At 41.2% G+C, this 27,570-nt stretch overlaps 1 protein-coding gene across 1 annotated transcript in view; it reads left to right on the plus strand.

Annotated features, from left to right (window-relative positions):
* The window catches only part of LOC126416695 (tectonin beta-propeller repeat-containing protein), a 206,377-nt gene that overhangs the window by 6,042 nt on the left and 172,765 nt on the right, over window positions 1-27,570 (plus strand). The window contains exon 2 of the mRNA XM_050084501.1: window positions 6,574-6,756. Within this exon, the coding sequence (XP_049940458.1) occupies window positions 6,574-6,756 (183 nt within the window). The remainder of the gene's footprint in view (window positions 1-6,573; window positions 6,757-27,570) is intronic.

Genomic DNA, 27,570 nt, shown 5'->3' on the forward strand with positions numbered 1-27,570 from the left:
GAAAGCTTTTGACAATGTTTATTGGACTACTTTCTTTGAAATTCTGAAGGTAACAGGGGTAAAATACAGGGAGCAACTTGAATAGAAACCATATGGCAGTTATAAAATTTGACGGGCATGAAAGGGAAGTTGTGGTTAAGAAGGGATTTAGATAGGGTTGTAATGTGTGGCTAATGTTATTCAATCTGTACATTAAATAAACAGGGAAGGAAACCAAAGAAAAACTTGGAGAAGGACTTAAAGTTCAGGGGGAAGATATAAATTTTGAGGTTTGCTGATAAAAACTGTAATTCTGTTAGAGACAGCAAAGGACCTGGAAGAGCAGCCAAACAGAACAGACAGTGTCTTGAAAGGAGGATATAAGATGACCAGCAGCAAAAGCAAAACAAGGATAACGGAATGTAGTCAAATTAAATCAGGCAACACTGTGAAATTAGACTAGGAATGAGACACTGAAAGTAGTAGATGAGTTCTGCTTGTATGGCTGAAGTAGAGAGGATATAAAATATAGACTGGCAAGATTAGAAAAGCATTTCTGAAGAAGAGAAATTTGTTAACACACAGTATGGATTTAGGTCTTAGTTAGTCTTTTGTGAAGTAGTGTAGCCATGCATGTAAGTGAAATGTGGACAGTAAACAGTTTAGACAAGAAGAGAATAAAAGTTTTTGAAATGTGGTACTACAGAAGAATGCTGAAGATTTGATGGATAGATTGTGTAACTAATGAAGAGGTACTGAATAGAATTGGGAAGAAAAGGAATTTGTGGCATATCTTGACTAATAGAAGGAATTGGTTGATAGGAGACATTCTGAGGCATCAAGGGATCACCAGTTTTGTACTGAAGGGCAGTATGGTGGGTAAAAATCATAGAGGGAGACCAAGAGATGAATGCCATAAGCAGATTCCAAAGGATGTATGCGACAGTAGTTATGAGGCATGCACAGGGTAGAGTAGCATGGAGAGCTGCATCAATCCAGTCTTCGGACTGAAGATAACATCAACAAAAACATTAAGAAAGGAACTGCTTTAGACGAATAAAAGGAATACAGGTGTACTATCTTGTCCTAAAATGGAATAAAGTAACATTAGAGGTGTGTGTGTGTGTGTGTGTGTGTGTGTGTGTGTGTGTGTTTTTGTTTGTTTGTTTGGTTTCACAAACTGACAACCAAGTTGTCACCGTCATCCTAATCTAGACCTCCAGCTATGTTACAGATTATCATCTCATTATTTAATTGGATAGATAAAAAATCTACTCACCAAGTGGTGGCAGAACACCCTCATAAAAGACTGGTGTGATTACCAAGCTTTCGAAGCCAGTGGCTTCTTCTTCAGGCAACCCTTGCATTGTGGGTGAAAGCTTCAGTGGAAGTGGGATGCTACTGTATTAAGTAACTTACCACACACAACTGGAATCAAATATTTCATTTGACGTGTACAGCTCAAAGGATGATGGTGATACCAGGCATCTCCTCCCCCCCCCCCCCCCCCCCGCCCCCGTCCCCCTTACCACACACACACACACACACACACACACACACACACACACACACACACACACACACACAATTATCATCACAAATTTCACTTGACCTGTATGACTCAAACAAAGACAGTGATAGCAAGAATCCACATGCAGCATAAAACCCGGTACTGCAAATTTTGCTTGATCTATATAGCTCAACAAAGACAGCGACACCAATATTCCACACAACTAAAAACCTGGTACCACTAATTTCACTTCACCATAATAGCTTAAGTGATGCCCACAATACATTGACCGACAGCTAGCAAAACTAACTATTATGAAGACATATATGACCAAAGCAACTACAATGCACTCCACAATAGTCAGCACTGTAAACTACTAAATATGAACTCATAGAAAACCACTCCAACATTCACTCACACACAAATTGTGCATAGCAGCAACCAACAAATGATTTGTAAATTTTGTTGTAAGGTCCACACATACATGTTGTTGTTGTTGTTGTTGTTGTTGTTGTGGTCTTCAGTCCAGAGAGTGATTTGATGCAGCTCTCCATGCTAATCTATCCTGTGCAAGCTCCCAGTACCTACTGCAACCTACATCCTTTTGAATCTGCGTAGTGTATTCATCTCTTGGTCTCCCTCTACAATTTTTACCCTCGGCTCTGCCCTCCTAAATTGGTGATCCCTTAATGCCTCAGAACATGTCCTACCAGCCGATCCCTTTTTATAGTCAATTTGTGCCACAAATTTCTCTTCTCCTCAATTCTGATCAATACCTCCTCATTAGTTATGTGGTCTGTCCATCTAATCTTCAGCATTCTTCTGTAGCACCACATTTCGAAAGCTTCTATTCTCTTCTTGTCTAAACTGTTTATTGTCCACATTTCACTTCCATGCATGGCTACACTATTTCACAAATGACTTCCTAACACTTAAATCCATAGTGTGTGTTAACAAATTTCTCTTCTTCAGAAACGCTTTCCTTGCCATTGCCAGTATACATTTTATATCCTCTCTACTTTGACCATCATCAGTTATTGTGCTCCCCAAATGGCAAAACTCATTTACTACTATAAGTCTCTCATTTCCTAATCTAATTCCCTCAGCGTTACCTGATTTAATTCGACTACATTCCACTATCCTCATTTTGCTTTTGTTGATGTTCATCTTATATCCTCCTTTCAAGACACTGTCTATTCCGTTCAGCTGCTCTTCCAGGTCCTTTGCTGTCTCTGACAGAATTACAGTGCCATCAGCAAACCTCTAAGTTTTATTTCTTCTTCATGGGTTTCTCCATGGATTTTAATTCCTGCTACAAATTTTCTTTAGTTTCCTTTGCTACTTGCTCAATATACAGATTGAATAACATTGGGGATAGGCTACAACCCTGTCTCACTCCCTTCCCAACCACAGCTTCCATTTCATGCCCCTCGACTCTTATAACTGCCATCTGATCTGGTTTCTGTACAAATTGTAAATAGCCTTTTGCTCCCTGTATTTTACCCCTGCCACCTTCAGGATTTGAAAGAGAGTATTCCAGTCAACATTTTCAAAAGCTTTCTTTAAGTCTACAAATGCTGGAAACATAGGTTTGCCTTTCCTTAATCTATCTTTTAAAATAAGTCGTAGGGTCAGTATTGCCTCATGTGTTCCAACATTTCTATGGAATCCAGACTGATCTTCCCCAAGGTCGGCTCCTACCAGTTTTTCCATTCGTTTGTAAAGAATTTGCGCAAATATTTTGCAGCCGTGACTTATTAAACTGATGGTTTGGTAATTTTCACATCTGTCAACACCTGCTTTCTTTGGGATTGAAATTATTATATTCTTCTTGAAGTCTGAGGGTATTTCGCCTGTCTCATACATCTTGCTCATCAGATGGAAGAGTTTTGTCAGGGCTGGCTTTCCAGTGGCTATCAGTAGTTCTTATGGAATGTTGTCTACTTTCGGGAACTTGTTTCGGCTTAGATCTTTCAGTGCTCTGTCGAACTCTTCATGCAGTATCATATCTCCCATTTCATCTTCATCTACATGCTCTTCCATTCTATAATATTGTCCTCAAGTACATCGCCCTTGTATAGACCCTCTATATACTCCTTCCACCTTTCTGCTTTCCTTTCTTTTCTTAGAACTGGGTTTCCATCTGAGCTCTTGATATTCATACAAGTGTTTCTCTTTTCTCCAAAGGTCTCTTTAATTTTCCTGTATGCAGTACCTATCTTACCCCTTACATTTGTCATCTATCCGTCCCTGCTTTGCCATTGTGCACTTCTTGTTGATCTCATTTTTGAGACATTTGTATTTCTTTTTGCCTGCTTCAATTACTGCATTTTTATATTTTCTCCTTTTATCAATTAAGGTCAATATTTCTTCTGTTACCCAATGATTTCTAGTAGCCCTCGCCTTTTTACCTACTTTATCCTCTGCTGTCATCACTATTTCATCCCTCAAAGCTACCCATTCTTCATCTACTGTATTTCTTTCCCCCCATTCTTTCAATCGTTCCCTAATCCTCTCCCTGAAACTCTCTACAACCTCTAGTTGTGTTAGTTTTTCCAGGTCCCATCTCCTTAAATTCCTACCTTTTGCAGTTTCTTCAGTTTTGATCTACAGTTCATGACCAATAGAGTGTGGTCAGAGTCCACATCTGCCCCTGGAAATGTCTTACAATTTAAAACCTTGTTCCTAAATCTCTGTCTTACCATTATATAATCTATCTGAAACCTTCCAGTATCTCCAGGCCTCTTCCATGTACCCAGCCTTCTTTCATGATTCTTGAACCAAGTGTTTTATGATTAAGTTATCCTCTGTTCAAAATTCTACCGGGCATCTTCCTCTTTGATTCCTTGCTCCCATTCCATATTCACCTACTACTTTTCCTTCTCTTCCTTTTCCTGCTATAGAATTCCAGTCACCCATGACTATTAAATTTTCGTCTCTGTTCACTATCTGAATTATTTCTTTTATCTCGTCATACATTTCCTCAATCTCTTCCTCATCTGCAGAGCTAGTTGGCATATAAAATTGTACTAATGTAGTAGGTGTGGGCTTTGTGTCTATCTTTGCCACAATAATGCTTTCACTATGCTGTCTGTAGTAGCTTACCTGCACTCCCATTTTTTTTATTCATTATTAAACGTACTCCTGCATTTCCCCTATTTGATTTTGTATTATAATCCTGTAGTCACCGGACCAGAAGTCTTGTTCCTCCTGCCACCGAACTTCACTAATTCCCACTATATCTAACTTGAACATATCTATTTCCCTTTTTACATTTTCTAACATACCTGCCCAATTAAGGGATCTGACATTCCATGCTCCGATCCATAGAATGCCAGTTTTGTTTCTCCTGATAACAACCTCCTCCTGTGCTCCTGCCGGGAGATCCGAATGGGGGACTATTTTACCTTCAGAGTATTTTACCCAAGAGGATGCCATCATCATTTAACCATACAGTAAAGCTGCATGACCTTGGGAAAAATTACGGCTGTAGTTTCCCCTTGCTTTCAACTGTTCACAGTACCAGCACAGCAAGGCCGTTTTGGTTAGTGTTACAAGGCCAGATCAGTCAGTCATCCAGACTGTTGCCCCTGCAACTACTGTAAAGGCTGCTGCTCCTCTTCAGGAACCACGCGTTTGTCTGGCCTCTCAACAGATGCCCCTCCGTTGTGGTTGCAGCTACTGTATGGCTATCTGTATTGCTGAGGCACACAAGAAGAAGAAAAAAAATTTAAACTAGTTACAAAGCAACAAATTACCTATTTAAAAACCAAAAACAAATCATTGGCAAATAACCAACGAAAATAAAATAACTCACTTGCATGATAACAAAAGCATACTCCCAAAAACACTGAGTAGAACATAGCATGAAGTCTAATGCTGCACTAATATCACTCACAAACAATTTAGAAGCATAAACACCCCATACTAGAGTGCACAGTCCCTTACAACAACACACCCTGTACAAACACAGTCCATTTCCAATGTGCCCCACCTCCATGATGTCAACACAACAAAATACAGTTATGTCACAGGTCAGAGCCAATGAATGGAATCAGAGCAAGTGGTTGACGTGAGTATTTTGGTTCTGATTAGCTCCTTTTGCCATTTTTTGATCAAGAGCTTTCTAAAAATTCTGGAAAGAGGGGTTTTAAATATATTATTTTCTGTTTATTTCTGTCACTCCTCTTTTAAGTTTTCGTGTGTATAGGTTCAGATGATGGTTCAGATGGCGCTGAGCACTATGGGACTTAACTGCCGTGGTCATCAGTCCCCTAGAACTTAGAACTACTTAAACCTAACTGACCTAAGGACATCACACACATCCATGCCCGAGGCAGGATTCGAACCTGCGGCCGTAGCGGTCGCACGGTTCCATACTGAAGCGCCTAGAACCGCCCGGCCACTCCGGCCGGCTGTATATAGGTGTTCGTGTGTGAATGTGCCTGCTCTGTCTCAAATATTGTTGATGGGAAGCTCATATGTTGATTTTGAATGAGAGAATCTGCAGTAGAACATTCATCATTTTTACCATACAGAAGTATAAATGTGTTCTATAAATGAGCTGTGATTTAGTCCATCAACATTATGGCTCTGTGTGATTCTTAAAGCTTCACTGCAATGGTCTGTAATAGAATAGTAGTTTTATTTTTTTTTTTCAAGTATTGGCTAACTTGTAGATTTGTATATGGAGGATGATGTGTATTTATAAGTGCTAGAGATAAAAGTGAAGAAAAAAAAATACTGCAATATAAGAGATAGATGAGGAGCATTGGAGTGTCATTCATTGAGGGCAATATGATAAACTGCTAAAGAGAACAAAATGTTACTCCTCACCCTGAATCAGAAGACAGGTAAGTTTCAGTGTTGTGTTTCCTGATCTAGGGTTTCAAGAAATTTATGTTCTGTATTTTACTTCTGACTCGCCCTTCCCACTTCTCCTTTTTATGAGATTAATAGATGTTTTCAGTTGTTAAGTGTGACAATACTGCTCCAGTTGTTCTTTTTTGGTGACAGAGATACTGACGGCATACTGTTTTATCTATCAGAGTAGAAAAAAATTAGTTCTTCTTTCTTCTTTCCAGAGGTGGCTTCCTGTGGAAGGTTTTACTAGCCGCTTGCTACCAACAGATAGATATCACTTCTCAAATCAAGAGGGTTCCGTTGACAGAAGTTTTGATAAGATTAGGTTACCATCAATGGCATGGCAGTGGGAGGGTGACTGGCACATTGAGACCACACTGGATGGCCAACCGTTGGATGATGATGTAAGGTCATTTTTGTGAATCAGCTTTTTTCTCTGTATAATTTCATTTTTTAAATTTCCTGTCCTAAGACATGTTTTTCTGCTAAACATTATTATTCAAATTGTGTTAATTTTTCATGACTGAATAAGCAATGATTCATGAATGTAGGGCATCATACAAAGAAAAGTGTCAAATACTTGTGTATCTTTTTGCAGAATATGTAATTACTTAATAGTAAGACATCTCTTGTGTAGTTTGTGCATGTTTTTATATATTGTGTTTATTGGAGAGGTCATGAAAGTTTAGAAGTGCCACACAATGAATCCACATAAAATTGACATGTGTGAGCTAGCCTCATGGTTTCTATAAGCTTTAGCAATTGTATCGTATAATCATTTTCCTCTAATTGCTGTGTGTGTTTATGTGACAATCATTATATTTTTGTTAGAAAAATTTTTTAAGTTCAGAAACTATTTATGTAACATATTTTCTAGTGAATATACATTCATAATTTTTATTTGTGTGTCCCACAAAATTTGGCAGTACAGCCTTAGTTATTTACAAATGTGCAACATAAAAACAAAATTGTCAACATCTGTTGAAAAATGGACACACACACACACACACACACACACAACTTCACAAGGGATTGAATAGCGCTGCTGCAAAGTGATAGCAGACAGACAGCTTGATACTTGACTATGTATGTGATGGGACACATTGGGTAAGAAAGACATTCTTCTGGTCTCGTGTTGTTTTTATCAGCTGACTGAGAGCAAATCATGTAGCCCCGTGCTGCATCGTTACACAGTCACTTCTGAAAGGAGTATGGATTGTCCTTTGTAACACACTTGTCTATTTGTATTTGTTTGTGTATGTGTTTTCTGAAATGGTCACCACCTGTTGCAAAAGCTGCAAATATATTTCAATGATACAGAGAGGTAGTTGGAAAACCGACAACTGAAATCCGGCAAGCAATGTGTGAAAAAAGCTTCAGCTGTGCCAAATCCAAGTTTTAGCAACTGAATAGTTTAGGACTGTTACAATATTGAGAAAAGGAAGTGTGGTGGTAGCACTATTGTTTATAATGGTGATGAATGAAATTGTGAAAGAGGCAAAAGAAACTCATAGTGGAAGGGAGATGAAGTTATTTCTGTTTTCCACTGTTATTGTGGTGTGCGGAGCCAAAAGTAAGGAGATACAAGAACAAACAGAGATCTGAAATGAAAGAATCGAGATATATGGACTGGTGGTAACCAGAAGAGGCAGAGAATGCAGGGGGCAAACTAACATCACAGGACAGAATATTGAAAGTGTGGATAACTTTAAATGTCTGGGAAGTGTGACAGTGCAAAATCCTAGAATGAAGCCAGAAGTTAGGAAAAGGGAACAGCAGAGCAATGTACAGTACCAGTGTCTGAGGGGCTTGGTGTGGCGAATGTGAGTAAGTGCGGTACAAAATGTTCTGTACACCAATAATGACATATGCATCATAGACCTGGCCAGAAGATGGGTAGTATGACACTTCCCAAAATGTTGCGAGATATCAACGCTACCACCCGGCTGGAGACCCAAGAAATTGTCATCAACAAGTTAAAATAGTTTGGACATGTAAGGGGAATGAAAGATGGAAGCATACCAAAATGAATGATGGAGGCCAAGTTTGAGGACAAGACTCAATGAAGATAAATTTAAGAAGGAGGAATCTGACTGGGGGGGGGGGGGAGTTATAGAAGGAAAACAGTGGAAGGCAGAGAAAAATGAGAAGTACCTTAAATGTCCCAGCCCAGCCTGATGCTGAATAAAGGAGAAACGAAGTCAATGACGACCATCACAATAACATTATTTATAAAGGATTCTTCACTCAGTATAAAAATTGCCCACATTAATATTCAGCAAGTGCACTGAAAAAATGGTGTTGGGTGCCATAAAACAGCCACCACCACCAAATAAGTTAATCAACTAATCAGTTCACAAAAGCAATACAGGTGTGGCAGGACATAAAGAGGACTTCAGGGAGGGATACAAGATCTCCTTTTAATGACATAAGGAGGTATTACTCAGACCACAGAACAACATGTATCCCAAATCACAGTTACCACCAGTTAGGACCTAGCCTTTTGCCCCAGAGAGACCATCACTGAGGATTGTGATTGGGAATAAAACTCGGCTGATGAGGAAGTCTACAACCACCATTTCTTTAGGGCAGAGCTGGATTAGGAATTCTGCAATATGGCAATATGATCATATGATGAAAAAATCTACTTTGGAATATGTTGCCACCTCACACAAATTGCTAAATCATTTCTTGGTCATTTTAGTTTCTAATATGAAACAAGACAATCGAAAAGTTATGGAAAGGAGCCATTTTAATTATTCTCTTCATGTCTGGGAAGAACTGTACATATCCAAGTATGTATCACAGTATTTTCCATACCAGGTGTGTGGGGAAAAAATTTGAAGCAGATGGAATTCAGACAACTCTTTGGTTGATTTTAGTGGGGTTCAGGATGTATTTGATCTGTTAGCAACATGATTCTGCTGGAGGAAGCTGTGCGACTGGCTTTCCTGTAGCTGTATCTCCTAACAAGTACATTCATATATGCTGTGAACCTGTAATATTGTTTGCATCTACATCTATAATCTGCAAACTACTGTGAGGTGTGTGGCAGAGGGTAAGTCCTTCTGTACCCAGTTATTAGGATTTCTTCTCATTCCATTCACATATAGAGCTTGAGAGGAATGATTACTTGAATGCCTCTGTGTGTGCAGTAATTATTCTAATCTTAGCCTCACGATCCATATAAGAGTGATACATAGGGGATTGTAGTATTTTTCTAGACTCACCATTTAAAGCCCATTCTTGAAACTTTGTTAACAGACTTTCTCAGGACAGTTTACATGTTTCTTCAAGAGTCTTCCAGTTCAGTTCCTTTAGTATCCCTGTGACATTCTCTCAGGGATCAAACAAACCTGTGACCATTCGTGCTGTCCTTCTGTGTATATGTTCAATATCCCTTCTTAGTGCTATTTGATACAGGTCCCACACACTTGAGAATTATCGTAGAAACAGTCACACAGGTGATTTATAAGCAGTCTCCTTTGTAGGCTGATTGCACTCCCCCAGTATTCTACCAGTGAACCAAAGCCCACCACCTGCTTTACCTACAACTGAACCTGTGTGATCATTCCATTTCATATCCCTACAGTGTGTTACATCCAGGTGTTTGTATAAGTTGGCTGATTCTAGCAGTGACTTATTGATATTATAATCATAGGACATGGTTTTTTCATTTTGTGAAGTGAAGTGCACAGTTTTACTTTTCTGAACATTTAAAGCAAGTTTCCAATCTTTGCACCACTTTGAAATTTTATAATGATCTGACTGAATATTTATTCAGTCACTTTCAAACATTACTTCATTATAGATAACTGCATCATCTGCAATCTGAGGTTACTACTAATATTGTCCGCAAAGTAATTAATATACAACATGAACAGCAGGGGTCCCAACACACTTCCCTGAGGCACACCTCATGATGACTCTCCATCCTGGGTAACATGCTGTGTCCTCCCTACCAGAAAGTCTTCAATCCAGTCACAAATTTCAGTTGACACCCCATATGACCATACATTTGACAATAAACGTAGGTGTGGTTCTGATTCAAATGCTTTTTGGAAATCAATAAATACTGCATCTACCTGACAGCCTTGATCCAAAGCTTTCAGTATGTCATGTGAGAAAAGTGGGAGTTGTGTTTCATGTGATCGATATTTTCAGAATCCATGCTGGTTAGCACTGAGGAGGTCATGGGATACCTCATAAGTTTGAGTTCAAGGATACTGGACAGTAGTTTTGTGCATCACTTTTACCACCCTTTCTGTAGATGGGTGTGACATGTGCTTTTTTTTCCAAGAAGTGGGCAGGTCTCTATGATTGATTATAGTTAGAAGATGGACTGACTCGGACACTAATTCATTGTAGAATCTGACAGGAATTTCATCGAGCTCTGGAGCTTTGTTCAGTTTTAACGATTTCAGCTGTTTCTCAACATCAGTGACATCAATATTTATTTCATTCATCTTTTCAACAGTTTGAGGATTAAATTGGGGCAATTCTCCTGGGTTTTCTTTTGTAAAGGAACGTTTGAAAATGGAGCTAAGCATTTCACCTTTTGCTTCGTACCCTCAATTTCAGTTCCTGTCTCATTTGCTAGAGACTGGACACTAGCTCTGTGCCACTAACAGCTTTATAAACCATCAGAATTTCTTCGGTTTTGTAAAATATAATTTGACAGTATTCTGCTGTGGTGGTCATTGAAGGCATCATGTATTGCTCTCTTGACAGCCAAATTCATTTCATTCAGCATCTCTCTATCTATAGACTGATGCTTGTTTCTCACCTATTAGCCATGCGGGGTAGCCGTACGGTCTGAGGCATCTTGTCTCGGTTCATGCACCCCCCCCCCCTCCCCTACGGGCCCCCGTTCCCCTCCCCCCCCCCCCACCCCCCACCCCATCGGAGGTTTGAGTCCTCCCTTGGGCATGGGTGTGTGTGTGTTGTCCTTAGGGTAAGTTAGTTTAAGTTAGATTAAGTAGAGTGTAAGCCTAGGGACTAATGACCTCAGCAGTTTGGTCCCATAGAAGCTTACCACAAATTTCCAATTTTCACACCTATTATGCAATAATCTCTGTTTCTGTAGAAGTTCCTTTACAATGAATGTATACCATGGAGGGTCCCTCCCATTATGAACTGTTTCATTGGGTGCATGGTCAATTATTCTTTTAAACTTGAGCCATAGTTCCTCTACATGATCCTGCCATGTGCTGAAAGTTTGAAGTTCTTCACTGAGATATGACACTACTGATTTTTTATCTAGTTTACTGAACATATATATCTTTCTGCATGTTTTAGTTGTTCTTTGTACTTTGGTAATCATAGTTGTCACAACTGTGTCATGATCACTGATACCAGTTTCAATGTGGATATCCTCGAAGAGGTCAGGTCTATTTGTTGCCATTATATCCAATACATTTCCATCATGAGGGGGGTTTCTAACTATTTGTTCTAGGTAATTTTCACAGATGGAATTTAATAATGTTTCACAGGATGTCTTATTGCGTCCACCACTAACAAAACTGTAATTTTCTTAATTAATTGCTAAAGTCTCCACCTGTGACTATAGTGTGATTGGGGAACTCACATGCAAGTGAACTGAGATTTTCTCTAAAGTTTTCAGTTCATCAGGAGATGAGTCTGGTGGGTGATAAAGGCTAAGTCTTTCCAAACGGTCTCAGATGCAGCTTCAATTTTTATCTTGGTAGATTTGAATTTTTTGTCTACTGTGACAAATACACCGCCCCCATTTCCCATTTGCCAGTCCTTTTGACATAGAATTAAATTTTCCCAAAAAATCTCAATCCTATCAATTTCATGTTTCAACAAGATTTCTGTACCTAGTAGTAAATGAGCTTCACTGCTTTTTGCGAACCCTTCAAGCTCTGCCACTTTGTTGCAAATGCTTAAGCAGTTAACCATTAGAGTTTTAATACTCTCACCTGTGGGAGGCATTCCTCTCTATCTTACACTGATACTTCTGGGTGTCTGCAGCTATCATTATATGGATTGGATGAAGAGTTGCCTTATATAAAAGCCCATACACAGCTACCTGTGACTATAGTCATTACATTCTTTAGTCATTACATTCTGATGTATAGTGCTTACCTGATTCATTTAGGGGGACCCTACATTTCTGAACTGCATGGCCCAAGTTCAGGAAGTTGCAGCCTAGCTTGTCACAGAACCTTCAGAGTCTCTGGTTCAAACTTTGCACACGATTCAGAACCAAAGAGCCACAATCGTTTCTGGGGACATTGCTGCAAATTGTGAGCTTCATTGGAACTCCATGCACAACGCTGGTCTTCTCAGCTTTCTCTGCCAGTTGCTGGAATGGCCCATGTATGAGCTCGGAGCCCAGGTGGCAGGCATCACTTGTTCCAATGTGCGCCACAATCTGCAGTTGGTTACACCCTGTTCTCTCAGTGGTTTCTGGAATAACCTCCTCAACATGTTGAATGAGGCCCTGGGGCATACACACTGAGTGTACCTGGTGTCCTTTCCTGTCCCTTGCTGCCATTTCCCTAATGGGCATGATCATTCGCCATACATTTGAACTGCCAACAATTAATAGACCCCTACCCTTTTGTGTTTACCTCCTCTTGACACTGGACAAATGAAGTTTCTCCAAAAGTGAGTCACACTGGCTCAGTTTCAGTGAAAGACAGCATCTCAGACTTTTTGGTTAGGGGGATCGGTACAACACCCTGAGTCCTCTGATCTCCATCCATCCTGTACGGAATTCCTGGGTCTACTATTGGCATGCCACTCACAGTCATCTTCATCTACATCTACATCATACTCTGCAAGCCATCTTCTGGTGTATGGTAGAGGGTACTTTTTGTACTACTAACTGAGCCCTCCAACCCTGTTCCACTCCTGAATAGCACATGGGAAGAAGGATTGTCGGAAAGCCTCTGTATTGGCTGTAATTTGTCAAATTTTCTCCTCATGGTCATTATGCGAGACGTACTTGTGGGAAGTAATATGTTGTCCGACTCTTTCCATAAAGTTCTCTCGAAATTTCAATAGTAAGACTCTCAGTGATGCACAAGGCCTCTCTTTAATGTATGCCAATAGAGTTTGTTGTATATCTCTGTAATGCTCTCATGCTGACTAAATGATCCTGTGATGAAATGTGCCAGTCTTCATTGGATTTTTCTCTCACTTTTCTCTCAGTCCTATCTGGCAAGTATCCCAGACAGATGAAAAGTACTCAAGAATTGGTTGAACATGTGGCTTATAAGCCACTTCCCTCATGGATGAGTTACATTTCCTTAAGATTCTTCATATGAATTTGAGTCTGACATCTAACAATGTTAGAGATGGAAAGTTGCTACTCACCATATAGCGGAGATGCTGAGCCGTGATAGGCACAACAAAAAGATTCACACAATTATAGCCACAGAGGAGCATTCCCCTCGTACCTCAGTATCATCCGGGACTGGAGAAACTGAATTACATTCTCTGCCAGGGTTTTGATTACCTCTCATTGCACCTTGAAATGAGAAATGTCCTGCCCACTATCCTTCCCACCCGTCCTACAGTGGTATTCCGCCGTCCACCGAGTCTACACAATATACTCGTCCATCCTTACACAACCCCTGCTGCCAGTCCCTTACCTCATGGCTCATACCCCTGTAATAGACCTAGATGCAAGACCTGTCCCATACAGCCTCCTATCACCACCTACTCCAGTCCGGTCACTAACATCACCTATCCCATCAAAGGCAGGGCTATCTGTGAAACCAGTCATGTGGTTTACAAGCTAAGCTGCAACCACTGTGCTGCATTCTGTGTAGACAAGACAACCAATAAGCTGTCTGTCCAGATGAATGGCCACTGACAAACTGTGGTCAAAATACAAGTGGACCAACCTGTTGCTGAACACGCCGCCAAACATGATATCCCTCATCTCAGTGAGTGCTCCACAGCCTGTGCCGCATGGATCTTTCGCACCAACACCAGCTTTTCTGAATTGTGCGTGCGGGAACTTTCCCTGCAATACATCCTACATTCCCGCAACCCTCCTGGCCTCAGCCTTCGTTAGTCACTGTCCTCACCCATCCAGCTCCCTGTTCCCATTCCTGCACTACACAGCCGTCATTTCACCACCACACCCAGTCTTTTAATTTCTTTTTATTATTTCTCTCCTTTCCGCTACTCCCCCCCCCCCCCCCCCCCCAACCTTCTCCCTTCTCTCCTGCCCTCCGTCTAAACTGCAGCACTTCACTGTCCGCCACCCCCACCATACTATCCCTCCCCACCCCAGCCTCCTCCTTACCCCCACCCAGTCGCCACTCCCATCATTCAAGTTTTGCTGCTGCTAGCACTGTGGTTTCAGTTGTCTGAGACTGTAGACATGTGTGCAAGTTGCGTTTGAATGTGTGTGTGTGTGTGTGTGTGTGTGTGTGTGTGTGTGTGTGTGTGTGTGTGTGTGTGTGTGTTGCTGACAAAGGCCTTAATGGCCGAAAGCTATAATTGTGTGAATCTTTTTGTTGGGCCTATTGTGACTCAGCATCTCCACTACATAGTGAGTAGCAACTTTCCTTCTCAAACATTGTTACATTCCATCCTAGATTTTCCATTGTTTGACTCTGGCATCTGCTTTTCCCAGTATTTGTTTTATGTGATCATTCCACTTAAGGTCACTCTGTATGGTTACTACTAGGTATTTTATGGCAGATATTGTTTCCAATGGTTTGTCATCAGCAGTGTAACTATACAGTAGTGGATTTCTTTTCCTTTGTATGCGCAATATGTTACATTTATTTATGTTCAGGGTCAACTGCCAGAGCCAGCACCATTCATAAATTCTGTAGAGATCTTTCTGCAAATCATTACTGTCTACTGCAAACAGCCTTAGAGAGCATCTGATGCATCATTTATATACATTGTGAACAGTTATGGTACTATCATACTTCCCTGGGAACTCTGGAAATGACCTTTAATGTGTCGATTTTGTTCCATTAAGAGCAACATGTTGAGTTATGTCTAAAGGAAGTCTTGAATCCAGTTTCAGATCTGCTCCTATTCTTGATAAGCTCATATTCTTTTCACTAAACAGTGTTGTGGGATGGTGTCAATTGCCTTCCTGAAGTCAAGGAACATGGCATCAACCAGAGTGTCATTGTCTACAGTGCTGTGGATCTTGTGGAGGAACAGAGCGAGCTGAGTTTTGCAGGATCGCTGTTTGTGGAATCCATATTGATATTTACAGAGGAGATTTTCCTTCTCCAAAAAAAATCATAATTCTTGAGCATAAAAAATGTTCTGGCAAGACACACTATCTGTTGCAGGGCATGCAACATGCATGCAACATGGCAATCATGATCTCAGTGCCTATTTCTCCACACGTACCATCTGAATTCTTCCCCCAGATACCAGTTTCTCAGAACTCTGAAGGTGGGAACTAGCACTACAACATATCCTTGGTTCACACCACCCACCTGGCCTTAACTTACTTCAATTTTTTCTGTCTCAGCATTTCTTCACAGTATGGTAACTACTCCTTTCTTCACTCCATTTTAGTTTTCTTCTTTTTCTTACCTGTCTATTTTTCGCCATCCCCCTCCAATCTCTGTTGCGCACAATGCACTTAGCTTCTCACTCTTATTAACTCATACATGTTGTTTTAGTTGTAATCTCTGTCTTCCATATTACCATGTCATCCACCTTTAAGCTCTCAGGTTTTCAAAGCTAATCTGATGCAGTCCCCAACAATCAGTCTTTCCTTATCATCCCATTCAGTGTCTCCCTTGACCTATGGTTCTGCATGACTTTTCCAAAGCCTACCCTTTTTCCTAGACCTCTCCAGTCTTTTTCCTTCACCCCTCTTCTGTCACCTTCAACCATTCTGCCTGAAGGAGGAGCCTTTGGCTCTGAAGGCTTGGCTAATTATAATGTTCTTTTACGTGTGTGTTCTGCTGCCACTTGGTGAGTAGAATTTTTATGTTTCCAATTACATTATTTTGTCAAAAATTGATTGTTTTCATTTTTTATAATTCTACAACAGACTGACATCAGTGATACAGGTCTATAATTGTGTGCATCTGTCTTCCAATCTCCAGGTACCCTTCATTGCTCAAGCGATCTGTTATAAATAACTGCTAGAAGGGGAGCAAGTTCTTTTGCATAATCTTTGAAGAATCTTATAGGTATCTCATCTGGTTCTGATGCCTTTCCACTACTAAGTGACTGTAGGTGTTTTTCTGTTTCGCGATTGGTTAACTCAATATCTGCCATTTCAACTTTTGTACGACAATTGAAAGGAGGGACTGTGTTATGATCTTCTATGGTGAAACAATTTTGGAAGACGAATTCAGTATTTTGGGCTTCTCTCTGTTATCTTCTGTTTCAGTGCCAGTATGGTCACTGAGTGAATGAACAGATGATTTTGACCCACTTACTGATTTTAAATATGACCAAAACCTCTCAGGGGTTTTACTCAAATCGGTTGACAAAGTTTTACTTTCAGAGTCATTGAAAGCTTCTCTCACTGCTCTCGTTATGTTCATTTTCACTTTGTTCAGGTTTTGTTTGTCAGCTAGGTTTTTACCTCTTTTGAATCTGAGATGAAGTTCTCTTTGTTTATGTTGCAGTTTTGTAACATGGCTATTTAACCATGGTGGGTCTTTCTCATATCTTAAGACCTTAATCGGAACTTACTTTCTGGGGCTTGTAGCACAATGCCTTTGAATTTTTTCCGTTTGTTCTCCACATCAATGTCCTCATCACCGAGTATGTGATTCTGACTGTGCAGGTACTCTGAAATTTGTGTCCTGTAACTCTTGCTATGCAAAAATATCTTCCTACATTTTTTAACAATCTTTGTAACACAATTTGTCGTAGATGCTATCACAGCCTTATGATCACTGCAACCTTCCTCCACACTAACTGATTCGATAAGTTCAGGTCTGTTTGTTGTCAGAGGGTCTTAGACATTAGCCTCACAAGTTGGTTCCCTAACTATCTGCTCAAAGTAATTTTAGGACAAGAGATCCAGAATAATGCCGCACAAATTCCTGTTTTTGATGCCGGTTTTGATAGCATGACACTCCCAATGTATACCTGCCTAGTAGAAGTTACTCCCTGTTATAACATAATGATCACAAAAATTGTTAACCATATTCCACAAGTTCTGTCTGAAGCGGCCTACCACTAGAGCGCCTGACCCAGGCAGCCTATAAAAGCATCCGATTACCATTTTTGGCCAATCTTTGTTACTTAACTTTACCCAGATTAATTCAAAGTCGCTAGATTTTATCAAATTCTTTGCTGCAGTAAGCAAGAAGTGGGCAAGTAGTGACAGGTCCTGTACTTTCTGCAGAGGAGACAGTATCGACAGGAGAGGGTAGTACATGAGATACCTCTGGTACCAGTATCATGAGTTCATGATTCTGGGGAGCTCCTACAACTCACCGATTCGCAGCAGCTGCCATTTGTTTGATAGTAGTCAGGGCGATTTACAGCTGCTTACAAACGTCAACCAACTCGTGCCATGATCAAGAACAGCATTCACAGTTGGATTGCATTTTGGTTGGTGCAATGTATTACAAGGCAGTGAACAAATAACTTTAATTTAAGCCCACTGATTATCTTTTCATCTGTTACAGTTGTTAGCAAACTCGAAAATTGAGTTAATTTGCAATAAATGCAAATAATATATAGAGCTACTCCTCGTTAAGACAAAACTAGATGTAACACAACATGTGTGTTAGAATATCTGCTACAGTAACTAAACCATAAACACTGATTTACTACAAGCTGCTCGAAGATTATCCGAAGGACAGTGGTAACTTCTGAAAATGCTCAAAAACACATCTTTTTTTGCATTGATATCCAATGGCATTCAGGGGTGATGTATTCTTTGGCAGAAACGTGAACAACAAATGTTGATTTGCTACAAAATAAATTACATATCCAAAACACTCATACCAGTAACTTGGAAAAATAGTGTTTTGTAAGCAACACCATTCAAACAAGCCAAGAGGGTCAACACCTAACATGGCTTCCATTCTGCGGTGCAACAACTAGGAAGATAGGTAGAGTCCTAAACAGGCAAGGAATCAGACCAGTCTCCTGGCCACCCTGAAAATTTAAAGAAATGTTGTGATCTATTAAAGATACTCCTGGCCTGAGAGTGCCAGGAATTTATACCATTTCTTGGGAAAGTTGGCAGAGTTATGTGGGTCAGTCTATACGAACGGTTGCTGATCATTATATCGAGCATCAGTGTTATCTGAAATACAGGCATTTGGATAAATGAGCAGTGGCAGAGCACAGTTTGTTAAATTAGCACAAGATTTTGTTTGAACAAGAGAATACATGCTCACACTTCGAACAGTTGGGACTCTGTGGTCAGAGAGGCTGTTGAAATTAGACTTTGTGAAAACAACTTCAATAGAGACCCTGGATGTGCACTTAACAATGCATGAAAGTGTGCACTTGATAAGGAAAAACCACAGAGGAATAATTCTCACAGCTCACTGGCTGATGTGATGGATTGTGCTGAAGCAATTCTAAATAGAAAGTGCAAGCAAAATCCATGGATGTGGATTGCACCACCACTGTATGCACCTTCTTGACATTATCTGGCCAATTGGATGCCATTCTGAGGGTGTAAAAGAGAGAACCTTGCCAGTTTACAACAGTCAGTTTTAGTTCCTGATGAAGATGATGGTGGATATCATTGAAAGCTTGGAGTATTATCCAAATTTGTTGTGATGAGTGAAATGATGATGCTAGTTTTGTAAGTGTCCAAAAATTCTCAAAAGTAACCTATTTCTCACACAATTGTGCAATGAAATGAGAAAACAGTTGTTTTGAATTAGGGTGGATCTACTGTTCCCACAAATTTTAAAAGAGCACAATTAAATTTGAGAATATAATCAATGATAACAGTACAAGTTTATTGCAGCACTTGCACAATATATCACAATACAAACAAATGTTGATACAATCAATGAAAGATTATGCAGAAGGCGATGCACAGAGTAAAATATGCACATCTAGAACCTCACATCAACACACAAATCTTGTATATGCGGTCTCACACAAAGGAAAATTCTGAAGTCAGATTTTACATATAAATAACCTTGTATATGGCATGAATTTTTTACTTAGCTGTTTCTGTGCAAAACACTGGCATGCTGAAGAAGAGCACTGCAGTGTGAGTTTATTTCAGCCAAAATTGCTAAAATGTGTAGCATCAACAAAGCACATTTTCTGCCTGTTGCAGCTATCAATTTAGAGGTATAATATCCTTTGATAGCCACACAAATTGGGATTCTGGAGATATTTTTCTGTTTCTCGGTGGCTCTTGCTTTCCTTTAATTATTTTAGATATAGATACACTGTGTGATCAAAAGTATCTGGGCAACTGACTGAAAATGACTTACAAGTTCATGGCACCCTCCATCGGTAATGCTGGAATTCAATATGGCGTTGGCCCACCGTTATCCTTGATAATAGCTTCCACTCTTGCAGGCATACATTTAATCAGGTGCTGGAAGGTTTGTTGGGGAATGGCAGCCCATTTCTCATGGAGTGCTGTATTGAGGAGAGCTATTGGTGTTGGTCAGTGAGGCCTGGCATGGAGTCGGCATTCCAAAATGTCCCAAAGGTGTTCTGTAGGATTCAGGTCAGGACTCTGTGCAGGCCAGTCCATTACAGGGTTGTTATTGTCGTGTAACCACTCCGCTACAGGCCGTGCACTGTGAACAGGCTCTCGATCACGTTGAAAGATGCAGTCGCAATCCCCGAATTGATCTTCAACAGTAGAAAGCAAGAAGGTGCTTAAAACATTAATTTAGGCCTGTGCTGTGATAGTGCCATGCAAAACAACAAGGGGTGCAAGCCCCCTCCATGAAAAACACGACCACACCGTAACACCACCGCCTCCAAAGTTTACTGTCGGCACTACACACGCTGGCAGATGATGTTCATCAGGCATTTGCCATACCCACACTCTGCTATCAGATTGCCACATTGTGAACAGTGATTCGTCACTCCACACAACGTTTTTCCACAGTTCAATCATCCAATGTTTACACTCCTTACACCAAGCGAAGTTTCGTTTGGCATTTACCAATGTATTTGTGGTTTATGAGCAGCTGCTAAACCATGAAATCCAAGTTTTCTCACCTCCCACGTAACTGTCATAGTACTTGCAGTGGATCATGATGCAGTTTGGAATTCCCGTGTGATGGTCTGGATTGATGTCTGTCTGCTTATTACACATTACGACCCTCTTCAACTGTTGGCGCCCTGTCAGTCAACAGATGAGGTCAGCCTGTACGCTTTTGTGCTGTATGTGTCCCTTCATGTTTCCACTTCACTATCGCATTGGGAACAGTGGACCTAGGGATGTTTAGAAGTGTGGGAATCTCGTGTACAGACATATGACACTAGTGATACCCAATCACCTGACCACGTTCAAAGTCGGTGAGTTCTGCGGAGTGCCCCATTCTGCTCTCTCACGATGTCTAATGACTACGGAGGTCACAGATATGGAGTACCTGGCAGTAGGTGGCATCACAATGCACTTAATATGAAAAATGTATGTTTTTGTGAGTGTCCAGATACTTTTCATCACATAGTGCATGAAGCTGTTTTATACAAGGAAACAGAGTCCCTCAAGGTAGTGTTTCAAGTGAAAACCTGTTTAAAATTGCTATAAATAATATAATGTCAGCTGGGCAATAACCACAACTCAACACCTCTTGTTTGGGGATGAATTTTCAGTTTCATACTCTTCTTTCATCTTCCTGCAATCACACTACAGATATAAGGAATGGTTACAAAACTGGAAGAACTGGCAGAAAGCACATTTTAAATTTTTAACTCAAAATTTGATGTTTTCTTTTCAAACAATTGTTCTGGAGTTTAATCTTCTTGATCAAAGCATGACATACATTATTTTAAGTTTTAGAGAATCAGTGAGGTTTGAGGCTAAACTTTGAGCAATAAACTTATCCTCAGAGCACAACCTTTCAAAACACTCAATATTTTGAACTGTGTTACCCACAAGACCTGAGGAGCAGCCGGAAAACATTTGCTTTTATTTTATAGCGGTTTTTTACAGTCCTGATTCAAGCATAGTTTCATAGTGTGTGGTTGTCCTACCTGGAGACTCTCAGTGTAGCATGCAATGTTGAAATAGGGTGGTACAGGGAATTCAGGTCCAGCTTCATACTCTGTGTGTTGGGGATGAGGAGCTCCAGTTTGCAACATATTGCTTATATGACAAGCATATAAATTTGTTCAATGCTTTAAGCACCTACTCACTGTGCTGTTGCTTGCCCACCCATGTAACATTGTATATGCAGTTTGCAACAAACACATAACACATCATGCAAAGATTTACATAAATCATTAACCTGACTGTGTATGAGGCACTGAATCTCAGATTTAACAACTTAAAACAATTAAAGCACTCCAAATGTATTTTTGAAGTATATTTTTTAATATCCTAGACAGAAACTAATATTGTATCACAATGTATAATGATTGCTCTAAGCAGGGGGATTGTTTTGGCTGCCAACCTATTTTACTTGTCCTTCAGGAGACACTGTGACGAAAATGAAGTTTAAAGTGCAGAACTGTAAGTTGTCTTGGAGGACCTGGAGCAGATGAGGCTCGACTGAGGGACCAACTTACTAATCTTTTTTTATTCCTTCAGTGTTCCCCTGCTACAAAAGTAATAGAAGGTTCTAACATTATGTTGGGTTCCAAGACTTGTCTGGATCTGTGGCAACGACAAAGCTCACTTATCAATCATGGAAGCTTGTTCAGGATACACTACCGACAGTTGTGCTGTCTCCATGTGAAATGATATCTCACTTCTGAGTCAGACATCATGCTCCAATGGGAGAATGTGTAACTGGAAGTGACAGAGGATCTACAGTCATTGAAACTACCATCCAGCAGTGACATTTCTCTTTTTTGGTCACAGAGCTCTAATGAAGTGGCTCTGCCCTTTTTTTTTTCATGTGGTTGTTGTTGTTGTTGTTGTTGTTGTTGTCTTCAGTCCTGAGACTGGTTTGATGCAGCTCTCCATGCTACTCTATCCTGTGCAAGATTCTTCATCTCCCAGTACCTACTGCAACCTACATCCTTCTGAATCTGCTTAGTGTATTCATCTCTTGGTCTCCCTTTACGATTTTTACACTCCATGCTGCCCTCCAATGCTAAATTTGTGATCCTTTGATGCCTCAGAACATGTCCTACCAACCGGTCCCTTCTTCTTGTCAAGTTGTGCCACAAACTCCTTGTCTCCCCAATTCTATTCAATACCTCCTCATTAGTTATGTGATCTACCCATCTAATCTTCAGCATTCTTCTGTAGCACCACATTTCGAAAGCTTCTATTCTCTTCTTGTCCAAACTATTTATCGTCCATGTTTCACTTCTATACATGGCTACACTCCATACAAATACTTTCAGAAACGACTTCCTGGCACTTAAATCTATACTCGATGTTAACAAATTTCTCTTCTTCAGAAGCACTTTGCTTGCCATTGCCAGTATACATTTTATATCCTCTCTACTTCGACCATCATCACTTATTTTGCTCCCCAAATAGCAAAACTCCTTTACTACTTTAAGTGTCTCATTTCCTAATCTAATTCCCTCAGCATCACCCGAGTTAATTCGACTACATTCCATTATCCTCGTTATGCTTTTGTTGATGTCCATCTTATATCCGCCTTTCAAGACACTGTCCATTCCGTTCAACTGCTCCTCCAAGTCCGTTGCTGTCTCTGTCAGAATTACAATGTCATCGGCGAACCTCAAAGTTTTTATTTCTTCTCCATGGATTTTAATACCTACTCCGAATTTTTCTTTTGTTTCCTTTACTGCTTGCTCAATTCACAGATTGAATAACATCGGGGAGAGGCTACAACCCTGTCTCACTCCCTTCCCAACCGCTGCTTCCCTGTCATGCCCCTCGACTCTTATAACTGCCATCTGGTTTCTGTAAAAATTGTAAATAGCCTTCCGATCCTTGTATTTTACTCCTGCCACCTTTAGAATTTGAAAGAGAGTTTTCCAGTTGACATTGTCAAAAGCTTTCTCTAAGTCTACAAATGATAGAAGTGTAGGTTTGCCTTTCCTTAATCTACACTCCTGGAAATTGAAATAAGAACACCGTGAATTCATTGTCCCAGGAAGGGGAAAGTTTATTGACACATTCCTGGGGTCAGATACATCACATGATCACACTGACAGAACCACAGGCACATAACACAGGCAACAGAGCATGCACAATGTCGGCACTAGTACAGTGTATATCCACCTTTCGCAGCAATGCAGGCTGCTATTCTCCCATGGAGACGATCATAGAGATGCTGGATGTAGTCCTGTGGAACGGCTTGCCATGCCATTTCCACCTGGCGCCTCAGTTGGACCAGCGTTTGTGCCGGACGTGCAGACCGCGTGAGACGACGCTTCATCCAGTCCCAAACATGCTCAATGGGGGACAGATCCGGAGATCTTGCTGGCCAGGGTAGTTGACTTACACCTTCTAGAGCACGTTGGGTGGCACGGGATACATGCGGACGTGCATTGTCCTGTTGGAACAGCAAGTTCCCTTGCCGGTCTAGGAATGGTAGAACGATGGGTTCGATGACGGTTTGGATGTACCGTGCACTATTCAGTGTCCCCTCGACGATCACCAGTGGTGTACGGCCAGTGTAGGAGATCGCTCCCCACACCATGATGCCGGGTGTTGGCCCTGTGTGCCTCGGTCGTATGCAGTCCTGATTGTGGCGCTCACCTGCACGGCGCCAAACACGCATACGACCATCATTGGCACCAAGGCAGAAGCGACTCTCATCGCTGAAGACGACACGTCTCCATTCGTCCCTCCATTCATGCCTGTCGTGACACCACTGGAGGCGGGCTGCACGATGTTGGGGCGTGAGCGGAAGACGGCCTAACGGTGTGCGGGACCGTAGCCCAGCTTCATGGAGACGGTTGCGAATGGTCCTCGCCGATACCCCAGGAGCAACAGTGTCCCTAATTTGCTGGGAAGTGGCGGTGCGGTCCCCTACGGCACTGCGTAGGATCCTACGGTCTTGGCGTGCATCTGTGCGTCGCTGTGGTCCGGTCCCAGGTCGACGGACATGTGCACCTTCCGCCGACCACTGGCGACAACATCGATGTATTGTGGAGACAGCACGCCCCACGTGTTGAGCAATTCGGCGGTACGTCTACCCGGCCTCCCGCATGCCCACTATACGCCCTCGCTCAAAGTCCGTCAACTGCACATACGGTTCACGTCCACGCTGTTGCGGCATGCTACCAGTGTTAAAGACTGTGATGGAGCTCCGTATGCCACGGCAAACTGGCTGACACTGACGACGGCGGTGCACAAATGCTGCGCAGCTAGCGCCATTCGACGGCCAACACCGCGGTTCCTGGTGTGTCCACTGTGCCGTGCGTGTGATCATTGCTTGTACAGCCCTCTCGCAGTGTCCGGAGCAAGTATGGTGGGTCTGACACACCGGTGTCAATGTGTTCTTTTTTCCATTTCCAGGAGTGTATTTTCTAAGATAAGTCGTAGGGTCAGTATTGCCTCACGTGTTCCAATATTTCTGCGGAATCCAAACTGATCTTCGCTGAGGTCGGCTTCTACCAGTTTTTCCATTCGTCTGTAAAGAATTTGCGTTAGTATTTTGCAGCTGTGACTTATTAAGCTGATAGTTCAGTAATTTTCACATCTGTCAACACCTGCTTTCTTTGGGATTGGAATTATTATATTCTTCTTGAGGTCTGAGCATATTTCGCCTGTCTCATACATCTTGTTCACCAGATGGTAGAGTTTTGTCAGGACTGGCTCTCCCAAGGCTTTCAGTAGTTCCAATGGAATGTTGTCTACTCCCGGGGCCTTGTTTCGACTTAGGTCTTTCAGTGCTCTGTCAAACTCTTCACGCAGTGTCGTATCTCCCATTTCATGTTCATCTACATCTTCTTCTATTTCCATAATATTGTCCTCAAGTACATCGCCCTTGTATAGACCCTCTACATACTCCTTCCTTCTTTCTGCTTTCCCTTCTTTGTTTAGAACTGGGTTTCCATCTGAGCTCTTGATATTCATACAAGTGGCTCTCTTTTCTCCAAAGGTCTCTTTAATTTTCCTGTAGGCAGTATCTATCTTACCCCTAGTGAGATAAGCCTCTACATCCTTACATTTGTCCTCTAGCCATCCCTGCTTAGCCATTTTGAACTTCCTATCGATCTCATTTTTGAGACGTTTGTATTCCCTTTTGCCTGCTTCATTTACTGTGTTTTTATATTTTCTCCTTTTATCAATTAAATTCAATATTTCTTCTGTTACCCAAGGATTTCTACTAGCCCTCCTATTTTTACCTACTTGATCCTCTGCTGCCTTCACTACTTCATCCCTCAGAGCTACCCATTCTTCTTCTACTGTATTTCTTTCCCTCATTTGTGACAACTGTTCCCTTATGCTCTCCCTAAAACTCTGTACAGCCTCTGGTTTAGTCAGTTTATCCAGGTCCCACCTCCTTAAATTCCCACCTTTTTGCAGTTTCTTCAGTTTTAATCTACAGTTCATAACCAATAGATTGTGGTCAGAGTCAACATCTGCCCCTGGAAATGTCTTACAATTTAAAACCTGGTTCCTAAATCTCTGTCTTACCATTATATAATCTATGGGACATTATTCTGTAACCCATAAGTATCAAATACTACAAGGGGACCCACCTGTTTATAGGTACTGCAACATACACATCTCAATATATCTACATCTAAATTCTCAAAAACCGGTTTGAAATGTATGGCAGGGGCTATTCCCCGTTGTAAATGTCATTAGGACTGCTTCCAGTTTCACTTACATGAAGCATTTAAACAATCTGCCTCTGTGCTCACTGTAGTGGTCTAATGTTGTCCTCGAGGTCACTATGGGCATCATACAAAGGTGGTTGTCGTATTTTCATAGATTCCTCACTTAATTCTGGTTCTTTGAACTTTTTAAGCAGTTTTTTGGAAATATGGCATCTGGCTTCAAGTGCACGCCGATTTAGGTTTCTCAGCACCTCTGTGACAACCTCTCATGGCTCAAATGCACCTGTGACCTTACTTAGTGCCCTTCTTTGTATATGTTTGATATTATATGATAGATCTGTTTGGTATGGGTCTACTTGAAATCCCAACAGGACATATTGATGGATGGTGCCATACTATTGGCACTCCACCCATGTCCAGCAGTGTCACTGGGAGGGGAGAATAACACAGCATCTCTGGACAGCAGGTCATGTGAGCACACAAGCCAGCTGACTTAATGCCAAGTGATTGCTGGCCCATTCTCACTTATGTGCATAAGTGAATGTGTTCACCTCCACAGCTGACTAAAGTATTGTCAATGACTCTACACTTCACCTGTTATTGGTTCGACTGTTCATGTCCCAATCAGGTCTGCTTGGGATCTGAATACAGTGCCATCTGGCTACTGCTATTAACTTCTACTTCAGTGGACTTAGTTCAGCCTCACACATGAATGGTTTCGACAACTGTAATTGAAGTTGTGCTGTTGCCAATTGCCATTTGTAGTCCCACGCCGGCCGAAGTGGCCGTGCGGTTAAAGGCGCTGCAGTCTGGAGCCGCAAGACCCCTACGGTCGCAGGTTCGAATCCTGCCTCGGGCATGGATGTTTGTGATGTCCTTAGGTTAGTTAGGTTTAACTAGTTCTAAGTTCTAGGGGACTAATGACCTCAGCAGTTGAGTCCCATAGTGCTCAGAGCCATTTGTAGTCCCACACAATTGACAATAGTTATGAACAATACATCATTTGTTTTGTATCTCATTGTAAACAACAAGTTTTAATAAATGAACTTGTTGATCTAAATTGACTATCACAAAAGTTCCCGCACACTTGAGCAACATTCTAGGGTGGTTAGACAAGTGTTTTAGAAGGAATCTCATAGCCTAATTGCAGATGGATTACATTTTCCCAATGCCCTACCAATGAACCTAAATCTACCACCTGCATTACTTACGATTAAACTTATGTGCTCATTCCACTTTGTATCTTTACAAATTGTATGTGTTCACTGTTTGTGACTCATTGATACTGTAGTCATTGGATACTGCATGTGAAGCACAATTTTACATTCTAAACATTGAAAGTAAACTGCCAGTTTTTGCACCACTTTGAAATGTTGTTAAGATCTGAATGAATATTTGTGCAGATT

This window comes from Schistocerca serialis, chromosome 1, assembly GCF_023864345.2.
Source record: "Schistocerca serialis cubense isolate TAMUIC-IGC-003099 chromosome 1, iqSchSeri2.2, whole genome shotgun sequence".
NCBI classification, from domain to species: domain Eukaryota; kingdom Metazoa; phylum Arthropoda; class Insecta; order Orthoptera; family Acrididae; genus Schistocerca; species Schistocerca serialis.